General features: G+C 39.3%; 1 protein-coding gene across 2 annotated transcripts in view; it reads left to right on the plus strand.

Moving 5' to 3' along the window:
- The window catches only part of GRM5 (glutamate metabotropic receptor 5), a 650,668-nt gene that overhangs the window by 4,710 nt on the left and 622,391 nt on the right, over positions 1-23,567 (plus strand). For both annotated transcript variants that reach the window (XM_061406016.1, XM_061406017.1), the window contains exon 2: positions 12,176-13,037. In XM_061406016.1, the coding sequence (XP_061262000.1) occupies positions 12,377-13,037 (661 nt within the window). In that variant the 5' untranslated portion in view covers positions 12,176-12,376. The remainder of the gene's footprint in view (positions 1-12,175; positions 13,038-23,567) is intronic.

Below are 23,567 nucleotides of genomic sequence, written 5' to 3' on the forward strand. Positions count from 1 at the left end.
GTGTGCTGTTGGCATCTGCAGATCAGGATGCTCTAAGCATCCTGCAATGCATAGGATGGCAGCCTGCCAAAACCTCCAAAATTACCTAGTCCAAAACGGCAACAGGTGTAAGGTCAAGAAAGCCTAATCTAAATGATTCTATGAAACAGTTAGCTATATTTATTAGGCTTGTTTGTGTGGCTTCTAAATGTAGCTGACTCACATTACATAAGAATTTGGTGGAAAGTTGAATTTCCAAAATGTTTTGTAGCCAGTGCATAAGGTTTAACTAACCATCCCATTTGGTCAGATGGGAAGCAGTAGCATCTGATTATGTTGAGTGTGGGTTTCGGAGCCAGAGAGAATTGAATTTATGTCCTGACTCTGCCATTCATTATATGTGTGAGACCTCTGGCAAGACTCTTCACCTCTAAACCTCAATTTCAAGAGAGATTTAATGTAGGTAGTAATCATACCTACCCCATAAGGTCATCGTGAGACTTACATTAAATTATGCTTATATATTATTTAGCACAAAGTAGGCACTCAATAAATATTAGCTATTAATAAGTAACTAGAGATTGAGTTAGAAATGCAAAAGCACGTTTTCAAGCACCTGATGCTGGGTAATACAATATGCACAATAATGCTCTACAGTCTTTTGAGGTGTGCCGTAAATAACAAGAAAGCAGCAAAGGCTGCAAAATAGGAAGAAGTTTAGAATCCCTGCTTGACAATTCAATTGAGACTAGTTAACAGTTGATCACATCATTTTTATTGCTTTGCTTTAAAGGCTGTTTTAGGTCTTCATGGACTACTAAACCAGTTGTGTAATGATTTAAGATGATTTAGTGAGCTTTATTCTACTGCCAGCACCTTTTAATTAATGCATAAAATTACAGACTTCACTTTTGCACAATGTTATTTTATGGCCCCTTTTTGCTTTAAGGGGATTTCAGTTTAAATATGGCATATTTTTCGTCCTGGGCTAGATGGAGGGGGTGCTGGACTTTCCTATTTACAAGGTCACAGATGTGTGCTTGAGATAGCTATGACAATGGAGCTTTCCCCAGACTACGATGCTCTCGGTATCGTTATACCCCAGAGTGTCTCTTATCTATGGGATGCACTTGTTTTCAGGAAAATGTATCCGAGGCATCCGTGCACATGCAGTATTGATACCCCTATCTGTGAGGAGGCTGCTGCTCAGGCAGAAGGAATCATTTTAGTGCTGATATCTTGAGCTGTGTGATTTGCTTGTGTGGGGATTAAGTTATATAAGAGACATCTGTGCCAGAAAGATGGTCAGCATTTGAGAAAATTGTTGAGAATAAGACAATGCGACTGTGAATTTGATTACTATGTAAGTTGCCATTTATGCTAAATTCTGTCCACCAATAGTTTCTTCTCCATCTTCACTTAGGATACAATATGAGACCGTATGGTTCCCTGAGGCACAGTACTTTTATGCATACTAAATATATGTCTATTTTCTATAATGGGGTAGTGATTGATTTTATTATGGTATGAACCTAGAATATTGAATAAAGTAGTCTAGTGCTTCTGAGGAGAAGACAATGGCACCCCACTCCAGTACTGTTGCCTGGAAAATCCCATGGATGGTGGAGCCTGGTAGGCTGCAGTCCATGAGGTTGCTAAGAGTCGGACACGACTGAGCAACTTCACTTTCACTTTTCACTTTCATGGATTAGAGAAGGAAATGGCAACCCACTCCAGTATTCTTGCCTGGAGAATCCCAGGGATGGGGGAGCCTGGTGGGAGGCCATCTATGGGGTCACACAGAGTCGGACACAACTGAAGGGACTTAGCAGCAGCAGCAGCAGTGCTTCTGAAAATAGGACCCTGAACCAAAATATCATGTAAGTTATAGTATTTATGTAAACTCTTATCATTTACTACTTTTGATTGAATTATAGAGTACTGCATATTTTTAGATCACAGGTCTATAATATTTTGAAAGCTTTTAAAATTACTGTGATAATTAACTTCTTCCCATTATAACAAGAAAAAATATATAGAATATATATTCACATATATATGGATTAAAAAAATATATAGCTAACCCTGCCACATCAGAGTTATAACTTAAAGCAATAATTTGTTCTCTTGGGGATTCTGTTCTGATATATGAAATGGCAATAATCAGACCTTCTGAGTGGTAATTTTGTTTAGTTTAAAATGGGATTAAAAGGGAAAAGGCTCTGTATGCTGAAAATAAAATAATATGATTTTACTATCCTTTTTTTTCCTATAAGACCCTTGCTAAATGAATGAGTGGACCTCCTGATGCAATAGCTAGGGAGAAAGGGCCTCACTCATGAACTTATATAGAAGCAAGAGAGAGCAGGTTCTTATGGAAAGAACACTGTGTGATACAAAGAATTAATAAGCTTAAGGAGAAAGGACTGAGAGTGAAGTTAATGCCACCTTTTACAGTCTAAGTTCATAGACTGTAAAACGTGAAAAGATTTATGCCAGCAACATCATGCATTTGTCCTACAGAAATACATTGAAAAGTAATTAAAGTGCAACACTGTTTATGATAGTAGTAAAATCTATGAGGAATCTAAATATTCAAAAATAGGGAATAATTAAATTTCTGTACATTCTTATAATTGAATATGATGCAGCTGTTTGAAAGAAATAGGAGTTCCAAGTGTGAATCTCGACTCTGCTATTCACTTGCTTTAGAATCTTAGCCAAACCATCCTATCTCTCTGAGTCCTAGATATGTCAAGTGAAAATATGCATAAAATGATCTATCTTGCAGTTTTTTTAATGATAGTTAAATGACATTTCATGTGAAATGCTAGCCTAGAACATAGTAAGCTGTGGTGAATTATAATCTTATCATTATCCCCATCTTCAAAATGAGCTAATCTCAAAAGATATTTATAATACATTATATAGAGAAGAATAAAATATATTGCATTGTGGATTTCATACTAATATTCCATTTAAATAAAGTCTCTGTGTTAGAGATTATATGCTTAGAGAATTATAGAAAAGCAGAACCAAGTTTCAGGATGTGATTAAATACTAGTTTTGAGATGATATTTTGCTGGGTTCTAGTCCCAGTCAATGGACATGAGTTTGAGTAAGCTCCGGAAGTTGGTGATGGACAGGGAGGTCTGGTGCGCTGCAGTGCATGGGGTCGCAAAGAGTCAGACACAACTGAGCGGCTGAACTGAGTCCTAGTTCTGCTAAAAAGCATTATTCTTCATGAGTCTCAATTAAACTATATCATATAGAACTCTCCCTAGTTCTGTGTTGCTGTTTTTCTTTATATATCGAGAAGCCACGTGGAACACCAGAGGTTTCTCCCTCCTACTTCGGTTAGTCTGTACTTCTCTTTTTGGTGGTCTCTGTTGCCTGGACCCATTGGACAGGAGGATTTTCATGATCTGTTTTTTAATTTTCCATAGTGGGATGGGGGCACGTGTTGAAATCTCAGTCAAGTAGCTGACCAAAGCGCCTGGTGGAGGCAGTTCCCTTTATTCCTTTGTTCAGCAGAATTTATTGAATATGCATTTTGTGTAAGGATTATATCAGGTGTTGTGTATGGCACAAATTTACTCTTTTAAGGGTTTGAAGTCTGTCTGAAGACAAAACTTGTGTATAAATAGTGATAGTGTTGTGGTTTAGTCACTCAGTTGTGTTCAACTGTTTGTGACCCCCTGGACTGTAGCCCACCAGGCTCCTCTGTCCATGGGATTCTCCAGGCAAGAATGCAGGACTAGGTAGCCATTCCATTCTCTAGGGGATCTTCCCAACCAGGGATCGAACCTGGGTCTCCTACATTGCAGGCAGATTCTTTCCCATCTGAGCCACTAGTTCAGTTCAGTTCAGTCACTCAGTCATGTCTGACTCTTTGCGACCCCATGAATCGCAGCACGCCAGGCCTCCCTGTTCATTACCAACTCCCAGAGTTTACTCAAACTCATGTGCATCGAGTTGGTGATGCCATCCAACCATCTCATCCTCTGTTGTCCCCTTCTCCTCCTGCCCCCAATCCCTCCCAGCATCAGGGTCTTTTCCAATGAGTCAGCTCTTTGCATCAGGTGGCCAAAGTATTAAGAGTTTCAGCTTCAGCGTCAGTCCTTCAAATGAACACCTAGGACTGATCTCCTTTAGGATGGACTGGTTGGATCTCCATGCAGTACAGGGGACTCTCAAGAGTCTTTTCCAAGACCACAGTTCAGAAGCATCAATTCTTCGGCGCTCAGCTTTCTTCATAGTCCAACTCTCACATCCATACATGACCACTAGAAAAACCATAGCCTTGACTAGATGGACTCTTTGTTGGCAGAGTAATGTCTCTGCTTTTGAATATGCTATCTAGGTTGGTCATAACTTTCCTTCCAAGGAGTAAGTGTCTTTTAATTTCACGGCTGCAATCACCATCTGCACTGATTTTGGAGCCCCCCAAAATAAAATCTGACACTGTTTCCACTGTTTCCCCATCTATTTCCCATGAAGTGATGGGACCAGATGCCATGATCTTCATTTTCTGAATGTTGAGCTTTAAGCCAACTTTTTAACTCTCCTCTTTCACTTTCATCAAGAGCTTTTTAGTTCTTCTTCACTTTCTTCCATAAGGGTAGTGTCATCTGCATATCTGAGGTTATTGATATTTCTCCCAGAAATCTTGATTCCAGTTTTTGCTTCTTCCAGCCCAGCGTTTCTCATGATGTACTCTGCATATAAGTTAAATAAGCAGGGTGACAATGTACAGCCTTGATGGACTCCTTTCCCTATTTGGAACCAGTCTGTTGTTCCATGTCCAGTTCTAACTGTTGCTTCCTGACCTGCATATACGTTTCTCAAGAGGCAGGTCAGGTGGTCTGGTATTCCCATCTCTTTCAGAATTCTCCACAGTTTATTGTGATTCAAGCCCATAAATAGCTATACTCTTAGCTGCTTAATAAATCATATGAAAAAGTATGGATGAAAATGCCTCTTAAATGGAGAGAATAGAGTATATCCTGCAAGGTGAGGGACCTGGGGAGATTTTATAAAGAGACTATTTAAAAATATTACTTCATTCTATCCACATTAATCTTTGAGGTAGTTACTGTTCTCATTCCAGTTAGGCTCAGAAAGACTAAGTGATCAAGAGCGCACAACCAGCCCATGGCAGTGCCAGGATTTAAACCCAGGTTTTCTTGACTCCAAGCCAATGCTCTTAAAAAACTCTGCCTTAAAAGCCATGAAACAAGAGCATATCAGGGCTAAGTTCCAGTGTGAACAGAACCACTGGGGCAAAGGGATATACACCCAGAAGAGAAAAAAATTTAACTTGACTAGCAGACACCCTGGGCTTCCCTCATAGCTCAGTTGGTAAAGAATCCACCTGCAATGCAGGATACCCTGGTTCAATTCCTGGATTGGGAAGATCCCCTGGAGAAGGGAAAGGCTACCCACTCCAATATTCTGGCCTGGAAAATTCCATGGACTGTGTAGTCCATGGGATCACAAAGAGTCGGACACAACTGAGTGACTTTCACTTTCAGCAGACACCCAAGTAGGGGGCAGTTTTAGGAGAGATCAGGGCACAAGGAAGACTGGGATAGCAATTTGGAAAGCAGATCGCTCAGTCCAACACTTAAAAAATACTACAAATAACGGGTAGTCTTGATAGCAGAAATTCAGAAAATTACAAAACAAAGGTAAAAAGCAAAGAAGAAATTAAAAATTATGCATATTCCCACCACCCAGTGGACATCTCATCATATCAGTTCAAACTGCAGGGAGATCAAACCAGTCAATCCTAAAGGAAATCAACCCTGAGTATTGATTGGAAGGACTGATGCCGAAGCTACAATACTTTGACCACCTGATGTGAGGAGCTCACTCTTTGGAAAAGACCCTGATGATGGGAAAGATTGGAGATAGGAGAAGAAGGGATCAATGTAGAATAAGATGGTTGCATTGTATCACTGACTCAGTGGACATGAGTTGGGCAAACTCTGGGAGATAGTAAAGGTCAGGGAAGCCTGGCATGCTGCAGTTCATGGGGTCACAAAGAGTTGGACACAACTTAGCGACCAAACAGCAACGTTTCCAGACCATGTGTGCGTACATCCACACTCATAATATTTCTTGTGAAAACACAGCCGTATCCGTTTTTTAATTTTTCTCAATATGTGTATAGTTCACTTTTCATCTCCCCTCCCCACCCTCCACACATACACTTTACAAGATAAGCTTTCTATTCAAATTTTTTTTTTCAGTCTCTTTTACTGGTTTCTCCTTGTCTCTGGGTCTTTCGGAGTTTAAACATTGGAATTCCTTGGGGGCTTAGTCTCAGAAGTAGTTTCCTTTCTCTAATTCCTAGGTCATTTCATCCAGTTTCGTGGTGTCCAAAAAAAAAAAAAAAAAAAAGTCATACCAATGCCCCTTCCATTTATATCTCCTATGAAGAGCTCTCTGTAGAATTTCAATTTCAGATGCTTATTAAATATCTCTTTTTAAATTTCTACCAAGTATTAAGGTGGTGCTGGTGGTAAAGAACCTGCCTGCCGGTTCAGGTAGATGAAAAGATGTGGGCTTGATCCCTAGGTGGATAAGATCCTTTGGAGGAGGAATTGGCAACTCACTCCAGTATTCTTGCCTGGAGATTCTCATGGACAGAGGAACTTGGCTGGCTAAAGTCCATGGGGTCACAAAGAGTCACATGCATTAAAAATTGATGTATTAAAAAACTGAGTTTTGGTTATCTCCCCCCAAGTCTGTTCTTCTACAGTTTTCTGTCAACATGACACTATCTTTTGTTTGACCAACCTGAAACCTTAGTGTCCTCACTGATTCTTCTCTTTCCCTCGTAGCCCCAGTCAGATCTGAAAGCAAACACTTCCACTCTATGGTCGAGATAGATTCAGAATCCTATCAGTTCTCAACCACCTATACTACCATCTCCCTACGCCAAACCTCTGTCATCTTTCCCACCTGAATTGCTGCAGCAGTTTCCCCAGTACTACTTTGGTTCTGCCTCTGTGCCCATATTCTTGTTGAAGAGTTGGTCATCTGTGTCCCTCCTCTGTTAAAAACTCCTTGAACAGTTGGTCCTTGTCTGTCCCTCCTCTGCTGAAAATTCTTCCAGAAAGTCACTCTCACAGTTTTAAAGCCGAAGTCTTTTAAAGTCCAAAAAGGCTTTGGTCATCACTCTCGCTCTCAGACATGCCTTCTTCCTCTCTCCCCAGTTTTACTTCACTTCAGTCACCCTGGCCTTCTTGCTGCCTCTCAGCACACTAAGTATAAACCTGCCTTAGGGACTTAGCCTTTATTTTTTTTTTTAACCTGAAATTTTTGTTCCCTCGATATTTGCATGACTCATTTTCTTTCACAAATTTTGCAGTTTAAACTTCTTTGGCTACATTAGAAATTTTTGTTTTTCATATGTCTTGACCCTTTCTGCCTTCCTTCCCTGCATTACTGTTTCTCTGTAATCTTCTGTGTATCATACACTATTTTACCTCCTTACCTTGTTTGACAAACCACCTTGGGTTACAGGATCCAGTGAGGGTGTGATTTTGTGTCTTCTTTGTCTACGATTGAATCCTCCGCAACTAGAAGAGTGCTTATTACAGAACAGTTACTTAATAAAGACTTACTAGACAAATGAGTGATGCTGTCAGAGTTAGGATATATTCTACTGATCTATTTGGAATTTATGCTCTATTAATTTCTTATAGTTTGGAAGCACATGGGATGACTTGTTGCCTAACTATATAATATACTGAGTCATAGCACAGTTCTGTCAAATTTCTAAGTCATAATTTATTTCAAACTATATTGCATGGGCCAAAAAGTTTGTTTGGATTTTTCCATAAGACGTAACAGAAGAACCTGAACAAACTTTTTGCCAACCCAATACTTTCCAGGTATCTGAGGTTCATAGCTAGTGTCAGTAACATACAGTCCCTGTGTGTAGTCAAGGCAGATGATGAAGCAATCATTGATTTATCATCTGGCAGGTCACAGTCTAGTGGCCGATGCCAGGGCAATAAAAATACATTTGAGCTAGATAGCCATACACTTCTGTACCTTCTTCTGTGTGCTGATTCATCACTCTCTAGTTTTTAAGCAAACTCCTGTTAGATTCTATGTCCCTTGGAAGTTCAAACTATGCTGGGTGGCCCCTCTCATTTTTCATGGACTTTGGAAATGACCTATTTTGAAAGAAAGGTAAGTAATGTGACCAGGGATGATACAGAGAGTATGTTATAGAGTTATTAGGTGTAGACATGAATTCTAGCTCCACAACTCTTTAAGTGATTGGCTTGTTTTTAAGTTCCAAAACCCATTATGTCATTAGGAAAATAGAGATAATAAAATAATACCTACATCTCTGGGTTGTTATAAGGATTTTTGATATACACATAACACATATAAAGGCATACCCACATACAGACCTAGATATACAGTGGACATAGTATATAATCTGTGGGAATGAGAAAAAGAGAGCCTTGCATGTGTCTGTTCTTATAAAGTGCTCAGGAAACTCTCTTGTCTTTCTGACATCATATGTTCTTACTTTTCCTGCTTCCTTCCTGAGCTGCCTGCTTTACCACAACCTTGCCTCTTTGTGGGACTTCTTTTCAGCCGCACTTTTTCTTTATTTATACTTGGTCTTCCCTGGTGGCTCAGACACTAAAGCATCTGCTTACAGTGAGGGAGACCCGGGTTCAATCCCTGGGTTGGGACGATCCCCTGGAGAAGAAAATGGCAGCCCACTCCAGTACTCTTACCTGGAAAACCCCATGGACAGAGGAGCCTGGTAGGGTACAGTCCATGGGGTCGCAAAAAGTTGGATATGACTGAGCGACTTCACTTTCACTTTCATACTTGCTCTTCAGGTAATATTACTCATTCCAAAAGATTTATATATTGGTGACCCTCAATTTATATCTATAACCCAAAATGCTTCTCTCGGTCCAGCCTTACAAATCTACTTTCTTCTTCGACAGCTATACCTGGATGCTTCCAAAGCATCTCAAATTTAACATGTTCAGAAGAAAAATCATTGTTTTCCTTTGCTTTCATCTGTTTCTGTTCCAGTCGATCCTATCTCTATTAAATAGTATCCCAAATATGCCAGTTTTATAGACTCAAAACCCAGGAGTAGACCCTAATTCCCCTCTACCTTACCCAGATCCAATCCGTCAGCAAGTCCAGTTGATTCTACTGGCAAAAGATATCTGATTGTGTCCACTTCTCTCCGTATCCTTGTCACCAGTCACAGCCAAGTCATTATCATCTCTCACCTAGAGTATCATGTCTCCTTATCAAGTCCACTGTCCAGAACAACGACAGTCTTTTCTAAGGCTTTATGTGCCTGTCATTTGTTTACACCTCCTCAATGGCTTTCGGTTGCACTTACGCTCCAAATTGCTTTGATGAGCTTACCAGACCCTACATGGTCTGGCCCTTTCTTATCTTTCCAATCTCATCTTGTACCACAGTTGCACTCACCCTTTATGTTCTAACCACACTTTTCACATGACTGACTTAGTTTCTTTCTTCATTTTATTGTTTGCATTCATCAGGTTCCAGCTAAAGTCTGGTTTTTAGTGTATTCATCTGTAATCTCCATGAGTGTGGTAAGCATGTACACCCTGTTCGCTCTTGAATATTTGATTCCCAGGAGAGAGTCATAGCATGGGACATAAATATATGTTCAATAAGTTAATGAATAAATGCCTGGTGTATGATGAGTGCTCAATGAAAGATAATAAGGGTAATCATCAGTGTACTTCACTGCACTTGTTACATTAGTCTCTCCTACTCCATAGTTAATAGATATTCATTGAATGAGTTAAATAATTTAGCCTATCATGAGAAGATTATATATATATATATATATATATATATATATATATATATATACACACACACATGTACACACACACATATATATTCTCAGTACATGGGGCTTGCTGGAAACAACTAATAAATACATGAAACTGGTATTTAAAATTCATTAGTTTGATGTGCTGCTTCTAGCCTCACATCACTTTGATGTTCTTACATAATAAAAATGAGCCCTGTTTGCTTACTAGATTTTCTCACTAACACTTTGGATTTAATGAGAGATTGTGATTGCTTTTACTTCAGATTTTTTCTGTCTGCAGTAGAATTCACATGATCATGAGAATAAGCATTGGTCTCCAAGTCTTTGCTAAGCAAAGTGAAGGGAAAGCTTGAGAATATTCAGATAATTTCCCAGTGACAAAATGTCTTTGCTTCCTTCCCCCCTTGCTTACAGTGCCAATTTCCATACAGAAGCTGATTTTTCCTTTAAATATTGCTAAAAATCTGGTTGTTCTGGAACATCTAGCTATTTTGATGACAGGTTTGTGTGTGTGTGTGTATGTGTGTTTGGCAATATATAGAGGAAGCCTTTTTCTGTTGCCATAGGAGCCAGTGGAAGGAAATGATGAAAATGAAGGTGAGAGTGATTAGAAATGTGATTCAGGTTATATTCATTTTGTGTCTGGACTAGAATTTTTGCAGATCTGATGAGTTTTGAAAACCATTAGTATTATAATTACATAAATTCCTGAAGCAACATCACCTGTCTTTGAAAGAGACAGATTAGGGAATTAGTCACTTTAAAACAATTTGACATCCTTGGCTGGAGGAGTGGATATCTTAAAAAATAAGTCTTTTGAACAACCCTTTAAATAAACCAAATCACCAATCTGTCCATTGTTTTTCTTTCTTTCTTTTTTTTTTTTTACAAATCATGCTAGAATTTGCTGTAGGCAACCTGGGGCAATTTTTTTCCTTATTCCCAGGAGTTTAAACTGAATTAGATGACTGTATTCATAGCTGTCTTAAGTTTCTACTTGGAAGTGTAGTTCTACATACTCATCTTTCCAGCCCTTTGAGTCTTCATGATGTGGAAATTTTTCCTGAATCAGGAGTAAAGGACTGATTACTGTCAATTTTATTACAGGACTTTGTAATTACTTTGAAGACTCTGGAGAACTAAGTGGGTTGCCAGAGAATTTTCTGTCCTCACCACCTAGCCACCAAATGCCCTTGGAAATTTAACAACAGAAAAAAATCATCTCTTTATATAGTCCCTTTCAATATACAAAACATTTGCATAGCTGATATCTTATATTAATTCCCATAAGGGCAGCCTAGCACATTTTATCCCCATTTTTCAGATGACAAAATTCTGGTGCTGAGAGGTTAAAACAATTTAGTAACAGTTCTTAGTAGCATAACTGGAATTTGAATATTATTTTCTGCAAAAGTTGGTACACATTTCACTATGCCTATGTACTTGGGGTTGCTTTACTTTATAAATCTTCCATACCTCTTCCTTCTATCCTACAGTTCATTTAATGTGCAAAGATCAATCTGGCCTCATTTGTTATTTTCTGTATTATATGGAAACGAAACAATACTTGTTGGGAAGATCATTCAACTTGCTTTATATTGCATTTGAAAGGGAGGATGTAGGCTTTTTTTGAAGTAACGTTTTTTTAATTGCATACTCAATACATGTCCAATGCTGGAAATTTGGAAGGAAACAAAGAACGTTTTAGAAAAAGAAGCAAAAAAAACCATTATTTTTATTGGATATCACTAGTGTTTAACATTTTGGGATTTTTTTTTTTTTTTAAGATTTTTGTTCATGACATGCATCTTATTTTAGGATACTTTCCCTCACCTCTGTGTGATAATATAGGTTGACCTCCCACACATAATTTTTGGTTTTGTGTACTCCATATAGGGCTTCTCTGGTGGCTCAGATGGTAAAGAACTTGCTTGTAATGCAGGTGACCCAGGTTTGATCCCTGTGTTGGGCAGATCCCCTGGAGAAGGAAATGGCAACCCACTCCAGTATTCTTGCCTGGAGAATTCCATGGACACAGGAGCCTGGCGGGCTACAGTCCATGGAGTCTCAGAGAGTTGAACACAACTGAGCAACTTATTCCATACAAACAAATAAAGAAATTAACCTAAGAAAAGTAGAGTCAAGATGCTTAGCAAGCTGCTTTTATTGAATCACAAAATCACAAAGGAGACAAGAAAAAGATTTTGGGATTCTTTTTTTCAAGTTACATCATAAGCACTCTCTTTCTCTGCTACCATAAACAGAAGTTCCCAAACTGGTTATACTTCTGTTGTTAAATCCCCTTTCTGTTTACTTTTCCAGGTGTTGAAGATGATGATCACATGGATGCATTTAACCACATGGTCCCTGGAGACATGATGGTCCTTTAGCGAGCGCATCTAAAGTACTGGCTGACTTTTTGGGTTGCCACTCACCATCGGACATCGTTGGATTCCATCTGTCAGAACCCTCCTAAATTTTCCCCACCATGCTGTCTTTATTAGCTTGAACTCCTTCCCTAAAATGGTCCTTCTGTTGATCCTGTCAGTCCTGCTTTTGAAAGAAAATGTCCGTGGGAGCGCACAGTCCAGCGAGCGGAGGGTGGTGGCGCACATGCCGGGCGACATCATCATCGGGGCTCTGTTTTCGGTCCACCACCAGCCCACGGTGGACAAGGTTCACGAGCGCAAGTGCGGGGCGGTGCGGGAGCAGTACGGCATCCAGCGGGTGGAGGCCATGCTGCACACCCTGGAGAGGATCAACTCGGACCCCACGCTCCTGCCCAACATCACGCTGGGCTGCGAGATCCGGGACTCCTGCTGGCACTCGGCCGTGGCCCTGGAGCAGAGCATCGAGTTCATAAGGGACTCGCTCATTTCTTCGGAGGAAGAGGAAGGCCTGGTGCGCTGCGTGGATGGCTCTTCATCGTCCTTCCGCTCCAAGAAGCCCATTGTGGGGGTCATCGGGCCGGGCTCCAGTTCGGTGGCCATTCAGGTCCAGAACCTGCTCCAGCTTTTCAACATACCTCAAATCGCCTACTCGGCCACAAGCATGGATCTGAGCGACAAAACTCTGTTCAAGTACTTCATGAGGGTCGTGCCTTCCGATGCCCAGCAGGCACGCGCCATGGTGGACATCGTGAAGAGGTACAATTGGACCTACGTGTCGGCCGTGCACACAGAAGGTGAGTCTTTACCACTCTGAGTATGTCTCGTGCCCTCTAGCCTCCCAGTTAGCATTTCAAGGTTTGAGGGCTAAAATTGTCCTCATCATTTGAGATTCTTTGAGTGTCTCAGTTATACCAGTTATATAAGAAGGGACAGGATAGAGGATGTCTAGAGCAATACAGATTTAAGCTAAGGCGACTGGATACCTGGCCATCATTTGGCAAAACGTATGCTTTATGTTTGTTTGTTTTGGCTTACTATTATATTATTTGTACGTCTTCTATAATGATGCTAGGGACTTTTAAGTTCCAGATCTTCACTGAACTCCTGACATTTTCAGCAGTTGCTCTGAGTGCCCTCTGAGAGGCTCTGTGTTAAAGGGAGTTACCCTTAAGTACACATCAGGCCTCAAGGCAGCCAGATCTGGCCCAGGTATGTTGTAAGAGGAAATGACCAAACAGTTTACTTTAACAACTTTCAGTAGTGTGTCTGGTTAAATCTGAAATGGAGATGTGTTAGTTCTATCCTTGTATGAGACATTCTCTGGAAGTGTAAGTTTTAATAATTTAATGTTAGTTGGTTTTGAAATTTATTGCTGCTTTATGCTGAAAGCATTGTGAGGGAGGAAAACATGACTGAGGTCTTATACCAGATAATATTAGCCTTATTTATTGTTGATAGTGCTTTTAAAGTTCTTTTGTATAATTTGTTAATTCTCAACCAAGACTGTTTGAACGATAGGTTTGATTGGACCTACAGAGGTTAAGACACGCAAATCGTGAGGTTTGCTCATCATGCAACACTCTTTCTAAGAAAGCATGCTGCCTGTGCTTAAACACTGTGGTATACCAAAGAAGATGAACAATACTTTGTTAGGATTAGCTGAGATTTTAAAATTCTGCAATAACACTGTCTGTACGTTCCAAATAATCTAGTCTTGTAAACTGTGAGATTAAGTTATTAGGAAATTAATGAAATGGCCAGAATAAGACTACTTCATAGGTTGGGAGCCAATCACCAGTTAGATTTAGCAAACCTTTCATTCAATGTCAAGTAGCGTAATATGGATTGCACTGTGTGGCCACTCAATAATATTCAGAGTTGCACAAACATAAAATAATAAGCCTCTACATTGGATTAAGACTTCTATGCCTTTGGAGATTTTCATACATAATTTTATGGATTATTTACAGAGATGTTGATGTATAGAAGTTTTGTGCAATGGATAGGTGATTGGACTAGGAGACCTTTGAAATTTTTTTCCATAATGCTGGGATTTTTCTTACAAAAACACTAATTTATTTGATTCTCACAACAAGCAGTGATACAGACAATCCACATATTTTGTTTCTATTTTAAAATACAAATGTTTCAAGAATTTAAATAATTCATCCAGTAAATACATGATAGCAACTTGAGAGGCAGAAGTGGGGCTTATAGCTACAAATTTCTAACTCAGTACCCTGTTAGAATTTAGTAGACTCCAATAGAAATACACCCAGAGGATATATTTATGCTGCTGCTGCTAAGTTGCTTCAGTCGTGTCCGACTCTGTGCGACCCCATAGACAGCAGCCCACCAGGCTCCCCCATCCCTGGGATTCTCCAGGCAAGAACACTGGAGTGGGTTGCCATTTCCTTCTCCAATGCATGAAAGTGAAAAGTGAAAGTGAAGTCGCACAGTCGTGTCTGACTCTTTGCGACCCCATGGACTGCAGCCTACCAGGCTCCTCCATCCATGGGATTTTCCAGGCAAGAGTACTGGAGTGGGGTGCCATTGCAGCACATATTTATTAAGTTCTAATATGCAAATAATATACTAATATTCTGTGAAGGATGGCAGTATGTTTCATGCATTATCACCCTCAGTGGGTATGCAATCTGGCAAAGGAGGTGGAGCATGCATTAATACTTGCATAACCATAAATCAAGATGACCAGAGTTACAAATGTTTCTAAAGTAGATTGAAGTAGAAAAAATATAACATCCTGCTCCATGATGATGGAGGCCAGGGTGGAAATCTTAGAGAAGAAAATGAATTTGATAGTGAAATTTTAACTGGATGAATACTGACAATTGGTGAAAATTAAAAAGGCATGGGTTTTCAATAAATAAAAGATGAGACAGTATCTTCCGTCTAGCTTCAGAAGAGTTGGTCGGTCTGTAAGAGATACTAATCCAAGATTGTATTCAAACAGAAACTAGTCATCGTTGATTCTTACTAATTTAAACTTTTTTTTTTTAACCTAAGTGTACACCAGTACTGAATGATATAATACATTATGATATGTCCACATAATACACTATTACATGGCTATTAAAATAAATGAGGCACTTTATAGATAATGAGATCGTAATGATCTCCGCAATCATTTTAAATGAAAAAAGCACAGCATAGTTGTATGTAAATGGTGTGTTATTTGTATAAAATTGAGTTTGTAAAAGCCATTTGATTGAACTTTCATAGAATTGTTCTCAAGAGAAGAGCAAAACTGATAACAGTTTTTCCTTCTGAGGAGGGATTCTAAGGAGTTAAGGAATAGAGTGGAAGGGAAGACTTTCTTTTCTTATGTAACATCTATATGCAAACATTTGAAGTTGTGTGTTACAAGCATAGGCTACCTATTGCGACTTAATAATTAACAGAAAATATTCTCTTTGTGGGCAAAAAAAGGAATAAAATCTTGATTGCCAAATTTAGGCAAATTTAATTATTTAAAAAAAAATAGGCCAATAGAAATTTTGTTGACAAATTTGGACAGAATATTTGGAAGATACCACTGGGATACAAACATTAAAAATCGGAAGAAATGCTCTTTGGTTTGTTGTTTTATGTGGTTAATCAAGAGGTATTTATATTGCTTGGCTCCTCAGCAAGTAAGTGGCTAGTGAAGTTACATGGTGTTCTGTCTTAAAATGTATTAGCATAGGGGCAGTGTGGTAGGAAGTTTTATAAAGTAAACCTTACCTCCAGGGTCAGAAAAGTGCTTGAGTATAACAAAATACAACTCTGTTGGGTACCCTGGAAGTCCTCAAAGGGATGCCTGCCTTTCTGTTGCCTGGCCCTTCAGGAAGCCCCTGGAGGATTTTCATGAAATGACAACACCACGTCTTACTTGAGCCTTTTTCTTGGCTGGTTTAGGGCAGTTCTCTCTAGCAGTAGGTCACCCTATTCCAGTATCTCAAACTTAACCCCATGTCCGAATAATTATCTCTTTCACTCAGTAGATACTCCTCCTCCTTGAAGAGAATGGAAATTTCCAAATGCTTTTATACACAAGACATTGAGGTCTGTAAGCAGATGTCTTATTTTCAAAAACATCTTTTGTCCCCCCCATGTTGCCTGTTCACTTTATGCTTAAATGTGGCAGTACTTTGTCAGTCAGTCCTCTTGGTGGCTGTCTCAAGATCTTCCTTGGAGAATGCATGTGCTATCGCTGAATTTCAGAGGAGAGCACAAGGAGACTTGGATTTCAGCTCCAAGGTTAATCTCCTACACTTGCATTTCTTTGATTTATGGTTTTTGTAGGTTGTGCTAAGTTGCTTCAGTCATGTCCGACTCTGCGACCCCATGGACCGTAACCCGTCAGGCTCCCCTGTCCGTGGGATTCTCCAGGCAAGCCTACTGGAGTGGGTTGCCATTTCCTTCTCTATTTGTAGATTACAGGACTGTGAATTTACTGTGGCTTGTTATATTATGCAGAAATACTGACTAGGCCTTGAAGGCAAAGATATTAAATGCATGAAAAAAAAAAAAAGAAAAAATATTTTTAAAGACAGACCACTCTAGCACTTCAGCTGTATGGAGGAAAGGAATGTGCAATGACTAAGAAGAAGAAAATTGTATTCCTTGTAAAGGAGTCAGTCCAATAGCCACTGTCTGTGCTCTAAGAAAGTTTAAAGGGCCCTTTGCTGCCATACATTTGGAAACCTTGGTGCATGTGTCCATTGACAGAGTGAGTGGGGCTTGCCTGTGGAGAAGTGTGGCAGGTCAATTGCTTTGGCTCTGATGACTTCCACTAATGACTTCTTCGCTGTACAACTTGATAGTTCCCTTCCACTCTCACTTGCTTTGGTCAATAGAACTTGGTGGAAATGAGTCCTTTCTTCGTAGTCTGCCTGTCTTAGAACCCTGTCTTCAGCATGTAAAGGACGAGAGCTGCTCAGTTGTCCAGATGAGGCCACCTTAGATATTTGACCTCAGCTTTGTGAGAGCACTCAGTCAACACTCACACAGTTGCTCTCCTGACCCACAGTCAGTTTCAGTCACCTAGTAGATCCTAATCAAAACTATAAACATTAGCTGCTGCTGCTGCTCCTGCTGCTAAGTCACTTCAGTCGTGTCCGACTCTGTGCGACCCCATAGACGGCAGCCCACCAGGCTCCCCCATCCCTGGGATTCTCTAGGCAAGAACACTGGAGTGGGTTGCCATTTCCTTCTCCAGTGCATGAAAGTGAAAAGTGAAAGTGAAGTTGTTTAGTCGTGTCCAACTCTTTGCGACCCCGTGGACTGCAGCCTACCAGGCTCCTACACCCATGGGATTTTCCAGGCAAGATACTGGAGTGGGTTGCCATTGCCTTCTCTGAAACATTACCTATGTAACCACAAATTCTTTATTTGTTGTTCAGTCGCTGAATCATGTCCAACTCTTTGAGACCCTATGAACTGTAGCATGCCAGGCTTCCCTGTCCTTCATTATCTTCTGGAGCTTGCTCAAATTCATGTCCATTGAGCTGGTGATGCTATCTAATCATCTTTTCCTCTGTTGTCCCCTTATCCTCTTGCCCTCAGTCTTTCCTAGCATCAGAGTCTTTTCAAAGAGTCCGTTCTTTGCATCAGGTGACCAAAGTATAGGAGCTTTAGCATCAGTCTTTCCAATGAATATTCAGGGTTGATTTCCTTTAGGATTGACTGGTTGGATCTCCTTGAAGTTGAAGGGAATTTTAAGAATCTTCTCCAACACCACAGTTTGAAAGCATCAATTTTTCAGCTCTTAGCATTCTTTATAGTCCAACTTTCACATCTGTAAATGACCGCTGGAAAAAACATAGCTTTGACTATACAAACCTTTTCGACAAAGTGATATTTCTGCTTTTAAATATGCTGTCTAGGTTTGTCATAACTTTTCTTTCAAGGAGCAAGCTTCTTTTAATTTTTGTAGCTGCAGTCACCATCCACAGTGATTTTTGGAGCCCAAGAAAATAATGTCTGTCACTGTTTCCGCTTTCCCCTCCATCTATTTGCCATGAAGTGATGGGCCCAGATGTCATGATCTTGGCTTTTTGAGTGTTGAGTTTTAAGCCAGGTGTTTCACTCTCCTCTTTCACCTTCATCAAGAGTCTCTTTAGTTCCTCTTCACTTTCTGCTATTAGGGTGCTATCATCTGCATATCTGAGATTATTGATATTTCTCCCAGCAATCTTAATTCCAGTTTGTGAGTCATCCAGCCTGGTATTTCGCATGATGTACTCTGTATATAAGTTAAATTATTGTATAATAATAGATGCCTTCAAGATGGTTTCCAGGATAAGTATTTTCATTCCAGTAACTTTAAACTTGAACCCTACTGCCAAATAGGATACTATTATAATGTTTAAACTTCAAAATTAAAACAAAAATACATATATTAATATTCATTAATATTCTCAAGCTTTCAGTGAAATAAATGCCATGGGCAAGAAAGAATATTTAAATGCCTCACCCATACCTCTGGTTCAAAGCTAGAGATTTGATATTTTCCTTAAAGTACAAATGCTTTAAATAATCAGACGCTTGCATATATTCCATTATTATATGCTTCCCTTTGATATAGCTCAGTGTCATTGAGAAAAGTAATTATAAATTGGCTTTTATGCACAAAACATGTATATTGTACTCTATGGTTGACTTACAGCATTTTCAAACTGCCCAGTTTTGCTGACTTTAGTTGAAACTCTACTGTACATTAGCACCCCCTGTCAGAGTGCCTAGCATATAGTAGATGCTCAAAGACTACTTGGTGAATGAATGTATTTGTATTAAAATAGTATCCACCACACTATTAATGAACATATAGCATGTGGACAAATAGCAGGCACTTGTAAGTTTTCACAGTTTCGATCTCTATAAAAATGAGGTGACAAAATGCCTCCCCTTGATTAATTGTAAAATCCTGTTCACACCCAACTCCGCTTTTTGTTTATGCTGGTTCTTGAATTAGTTACTTCCACCTAATGATAAAGGGATGCTAATTTGTTTTAGCCAAACAAAACAAAAGGAAACATCTGAGTGATGCTCCAGGGGAAACAATGTACCAGTAAGTTGAAATGGTAATGTGACATCCTTATAGCATTGTCTTCAGGCTAACTTTCAGGTGATGATATGGTTCTTCCAACAATTATTTAAAAATATTATAACAATCAAGCTTTGGTTGAAAGACCTTCAATGTGATTCATAGACTGTGTTTAGAAACTTCTGGAAAGTGGAAACAATCATCATCACATCTTTTCTACTGCTCGAACTGGGAAGGGTTAATTTTGACTCCACATTCCATCTGTTTCTGTGACTTTAATCCTGTGTTTTGCTGCTTTTGTTATTGCAGCATACATGATGCCCTGCCTCAGGGAGTCCTGCCCCCTCCCTGACCCTTAAACTGAAGTACGTTTGTTTAGCTCACTGCCCACCTGTGAAGGACTGTGACTTTGTTAAGTTCCTTGTGTGAGGATGGAGGCCCTCATCTGCCGCTTGCTGACGTGGCAGCGACCTTCACTTTGTGGGGCCAGAAGCATGGACAGCTGTGGCTTCCCTGTTGATTGATGTGGCAGGAGATATTCCATTTCATAGTGCCTGTGGAATGGTGGTGAGGATGTGAAACTAGCACATCTGCCTGCCTGAGGCTTGCCATTCTAGGAGATACACACAAGAAAAGATCTTTTTACTTTGTTTCCTCACTTCCACCATTTCTGATCCATAATGAACCTGACATCGAGGCCCCAACAAGTGGTTATTTTGAGAAGTTAGTCTGCCATATTCTCGGTTATCCGGCTTTGTGAATAAAGTCATACTCCTTGCTGCAACATCTTGTCCCTTGGATTTATTGGGACATAAAATTTATTGGATTTATTGGATTTATGGCAAGCAGGGTGAGCTTGGACTTGGTGACACTAACTGTGACTCTATGAAGACAACAATTTAGTTTGGAAAGATGAGAAACATCAGCATGGGCCCTACTGAGTACTTTTTAAGGGGGTTTCATTTTGCTTCTTTCAGGAGTTGTATAGTGTTGAGAGTTGAGATCAATCTTCAGATAGTCATGATGTTAATTCAGACAGAAACACTATTGTTAATTTTATACAATGTTTAACATTGGAAGCATCTTAGGCAAGCATTTAATAACCCCTTTATCTTACATTTGAGGAAACAAACAGTAAGGATAAATAATTTGGCCTTATTTTACATGATCATTCACTGGTGGCTCAGACGGTAAAGCATCTGCCTACAATGCAGGAGACCTGGGTTCGATCCCTGGGTGGGGAAGATCCTCTGGAGAAGGAAATGGCAACCTACTCCAGTACTCTTTCCTGGAAAATCCCATGGGAGGAGCCTGGTAGACTACAGTCCATGGGGTCTCAAAGAGTTGTACACGACTGAACAACTTTACTTCTACATGATCATTAACAAAGTTGAGTCTCACAACTCAAGATTCCTGTACAAAATTTTGTTTTCACATTCAATGAAAGAATTATGTCTCTAAGAGGTAGAGGGTAAGTTCTTGTTAAGTCCTGTGTACAAGACTGGAATAAATAACCTCACGGATGGGCTCTGGAGAAATGAACTTAAACCTCAGTTGGGTGATGAGGAAGTTGGATTATTTGTCCTTTTTGACAACTCCCTTTCTTGACAACCAAATGTTTGAGATTCTGTTATTCTATGAGTTAAAGCATGGTCATTTATACTATATTGTGTCATTAATTTTCTAGTTGATTCATTTATCCCATCAGATAGTCTGATAAAATTACCATTTTTTTTTTTTTTTAGGTTAGAGAATAGATATGGAAAGAGAAAGTGATTTTTCCCATAATACTCCAGCTACTTAGTGACAGAGCAAGGATTTGGACCCAAGGCCAATTCTTTGGTATCTCAGATAGTAAAGAATCTGCCTGCAATGCAGGAGGTCTGGCTTTGATCCCTGGGTTGGAAAGATCCCCTGGAGAAGGGAAAGGCTACCCACTCCAGTATTCTGGCCTGGAGGATTCCATGGACAGAAGAGTCTGGTGAGCTACTGTCCATGGTGCTGCAGAGTCAGACACAACTGAGTGACTTAACACACAACTCTTTTTAATTAAGCCTAGACTCCCTCCCTGTATACTGGGATAGGTGTTGCTTCAAGGAAAAGTAGAATACGCATCTATGAGTCTCTTCCCTTCATAGGAAACAAGACACTGTTCATCCTTCTTTTGAGAAAATCTTTTGAGCATATTTCCTGTGTCTTTGTATCTGACTTTGAAAGCAGCACCTTTCCTTGTTCCCATGGAAGGATTTAATTATAGTAAAAAGAAAATGAATTAAGAAGGAGGAGTATGGCAACAAGTTGCCCTCATAGAGGACCTTTGTGTGCGTCTGATGATAAGTACAGACTGTACCTGGTTGTTTCTATTCTCATCTCCATTGCAGATGCCCCAGCCCGTCCTTCAGATGCCAATTATGGGAGGAAGCCTTATGGTACAATTTTTTTCAGCACAGGAAGACATATTGTTAAATGTTGTAGCCTTATGTATTAAAAACTTCTTTGGAATTCATCAGAACTAGGAGTTATAAAACCTCATCTTGGCACATTTGCAAATACTCCAGAGAGACTTCTCAATTTAACCAAATGTTGAATTGAGGATGTATTTTGGCAAGAGATGTAATAGTCAGATGTGTTCATCTTAGGGGACTTTGAAACCAGAGATCATGCCCCAGTGATGCTTTTTATGCATCATTTTTCACATATTCAGAAAGGGTTGTTTAAAAGAGAAAAATATCTAGTCAGTGGGTTTTTTTTTCCAAAAAAAAAAAAAACATCATGGGCGTGAATTCATTGTAAAACCAACTTAGTTGCTTGTGACCAGCAGTTAGTATAGAGTAGAATATAAATATCAATATATTACATGATAGAGTAGATACTGCTTTGTAAATTTTTATCTTTAGATGCATATAGCCATATGTGTATATGGTTACCATTTACAGTGTTTTCCTTACTGTGTCTTACTGCTAAAAAAAAAAATAAGCTTACAAGCAACTAATTCTGCTTTTCTCTTTTAGAGAAATGCAATTCACATACAGATGTTTATTCTTCTGTGACAATGTCATTTCAAATTTAAGGTGTCTTTAGAGTGTGAAGATCAGGCCATATACCTACCATTACTAAAAAAAAAATGTTAGATAAAACATGAGAGAGTGCTTTTAGAAATAAAAGTTGTTCAGTGAAATAGGCAAGCTGCAGTGGAGTCATAACCTTAAATCCAGTGTGTTGCAAAGACATCTCAAGAATTTACATTTCTTGACCTTTTAGATCACTCTAAGTAGTAGTATGAACACAGGCAGGTTTGAATGAAAATCCTGATTAATATTCTTGCTAGTTGGATGGATTTTGGACAAGTAAGTTATTTAGTTTCCTCATTATTAAACTGAGATAATAATTCCTGCCCCATAAGACTGTTTTGAAAAGTAAGCATAAAGCGGTTAATGTTTGGCACAAAGCAAGTGCTCAATAAGTGGGTTCTAAATTTGCCTGCCAGGGACTTGCCTTGCCTTACCTTGGGCATGAAGACAAATGCATCAATAATGTTTCAGTTTGGCTTTGGTTGGTTAAAATTGATTATTGGATGAGATGGAAAATTAGCCAGGAAAGTGAACAGTAAATACAGTGAGTTTTAGATTCTTCCTGATTTTCCTTTTGGAAGTTGGGTCTGTAATCACGTATTATGACATAGGGTTCTTAGTGCTTTGGAACAGTTGTAACTGGATCCCACAACCTCTCCTCCAGTAGCTGAGATGCATTGTGGTGTAATATAATGAACAAGGTCTGAGGAGTCCTCGCTAGACTGCTTACACCATTATCTCCAGTGTGTGGGGGTGCAGGTAGGGGGGCCAGGAGGGAATCAGGTTGTATAAACACGAGATTATAGGCGGAAAGTTGATGCTGTATTGTAAGCACTTCTGAATTGTCACTTTTATAAAGAACCTGAATATCTTTTGTAGTAAAAAAAAGCACAATGGTTCCATAACTTCTTTATAAATTTCAAATTAGACTTGCTCCATCACCTTCACTCGTCAGTAACTGCAACTTTGTTAATGAAAGCTAAGCTGTAGCACATTGAGGCATGCCATGGGCTTGAGTTTAAAGCTGAAAGGATATAACATGGACTTCAGAAAATAAAACAGACTATATCTAATAATAAATAATAACATTAAACAAGTTATAATATATTAATATAAGTTAATATTAATTATATCATAATTAATATAAATATATAATATAATGCAAATATATACTATGATGTAAATATACTATAAATATGAGTCAA

Source organism: Bos javanicus, chromosome 29 (assembly GCF_032452875.1).
Source record: "Bos javanicus breed banteng chromosome 29, ARS-OSU_banteng_1.0, whole genome shotgun sequence".
Classification (NCBI taxonomy): domain Eukaryota; kingdom Metazoa; phylum Chordata; class Mammalia; order Artiodactyla; family Bovidae; genus Bos; species Bos javanicus.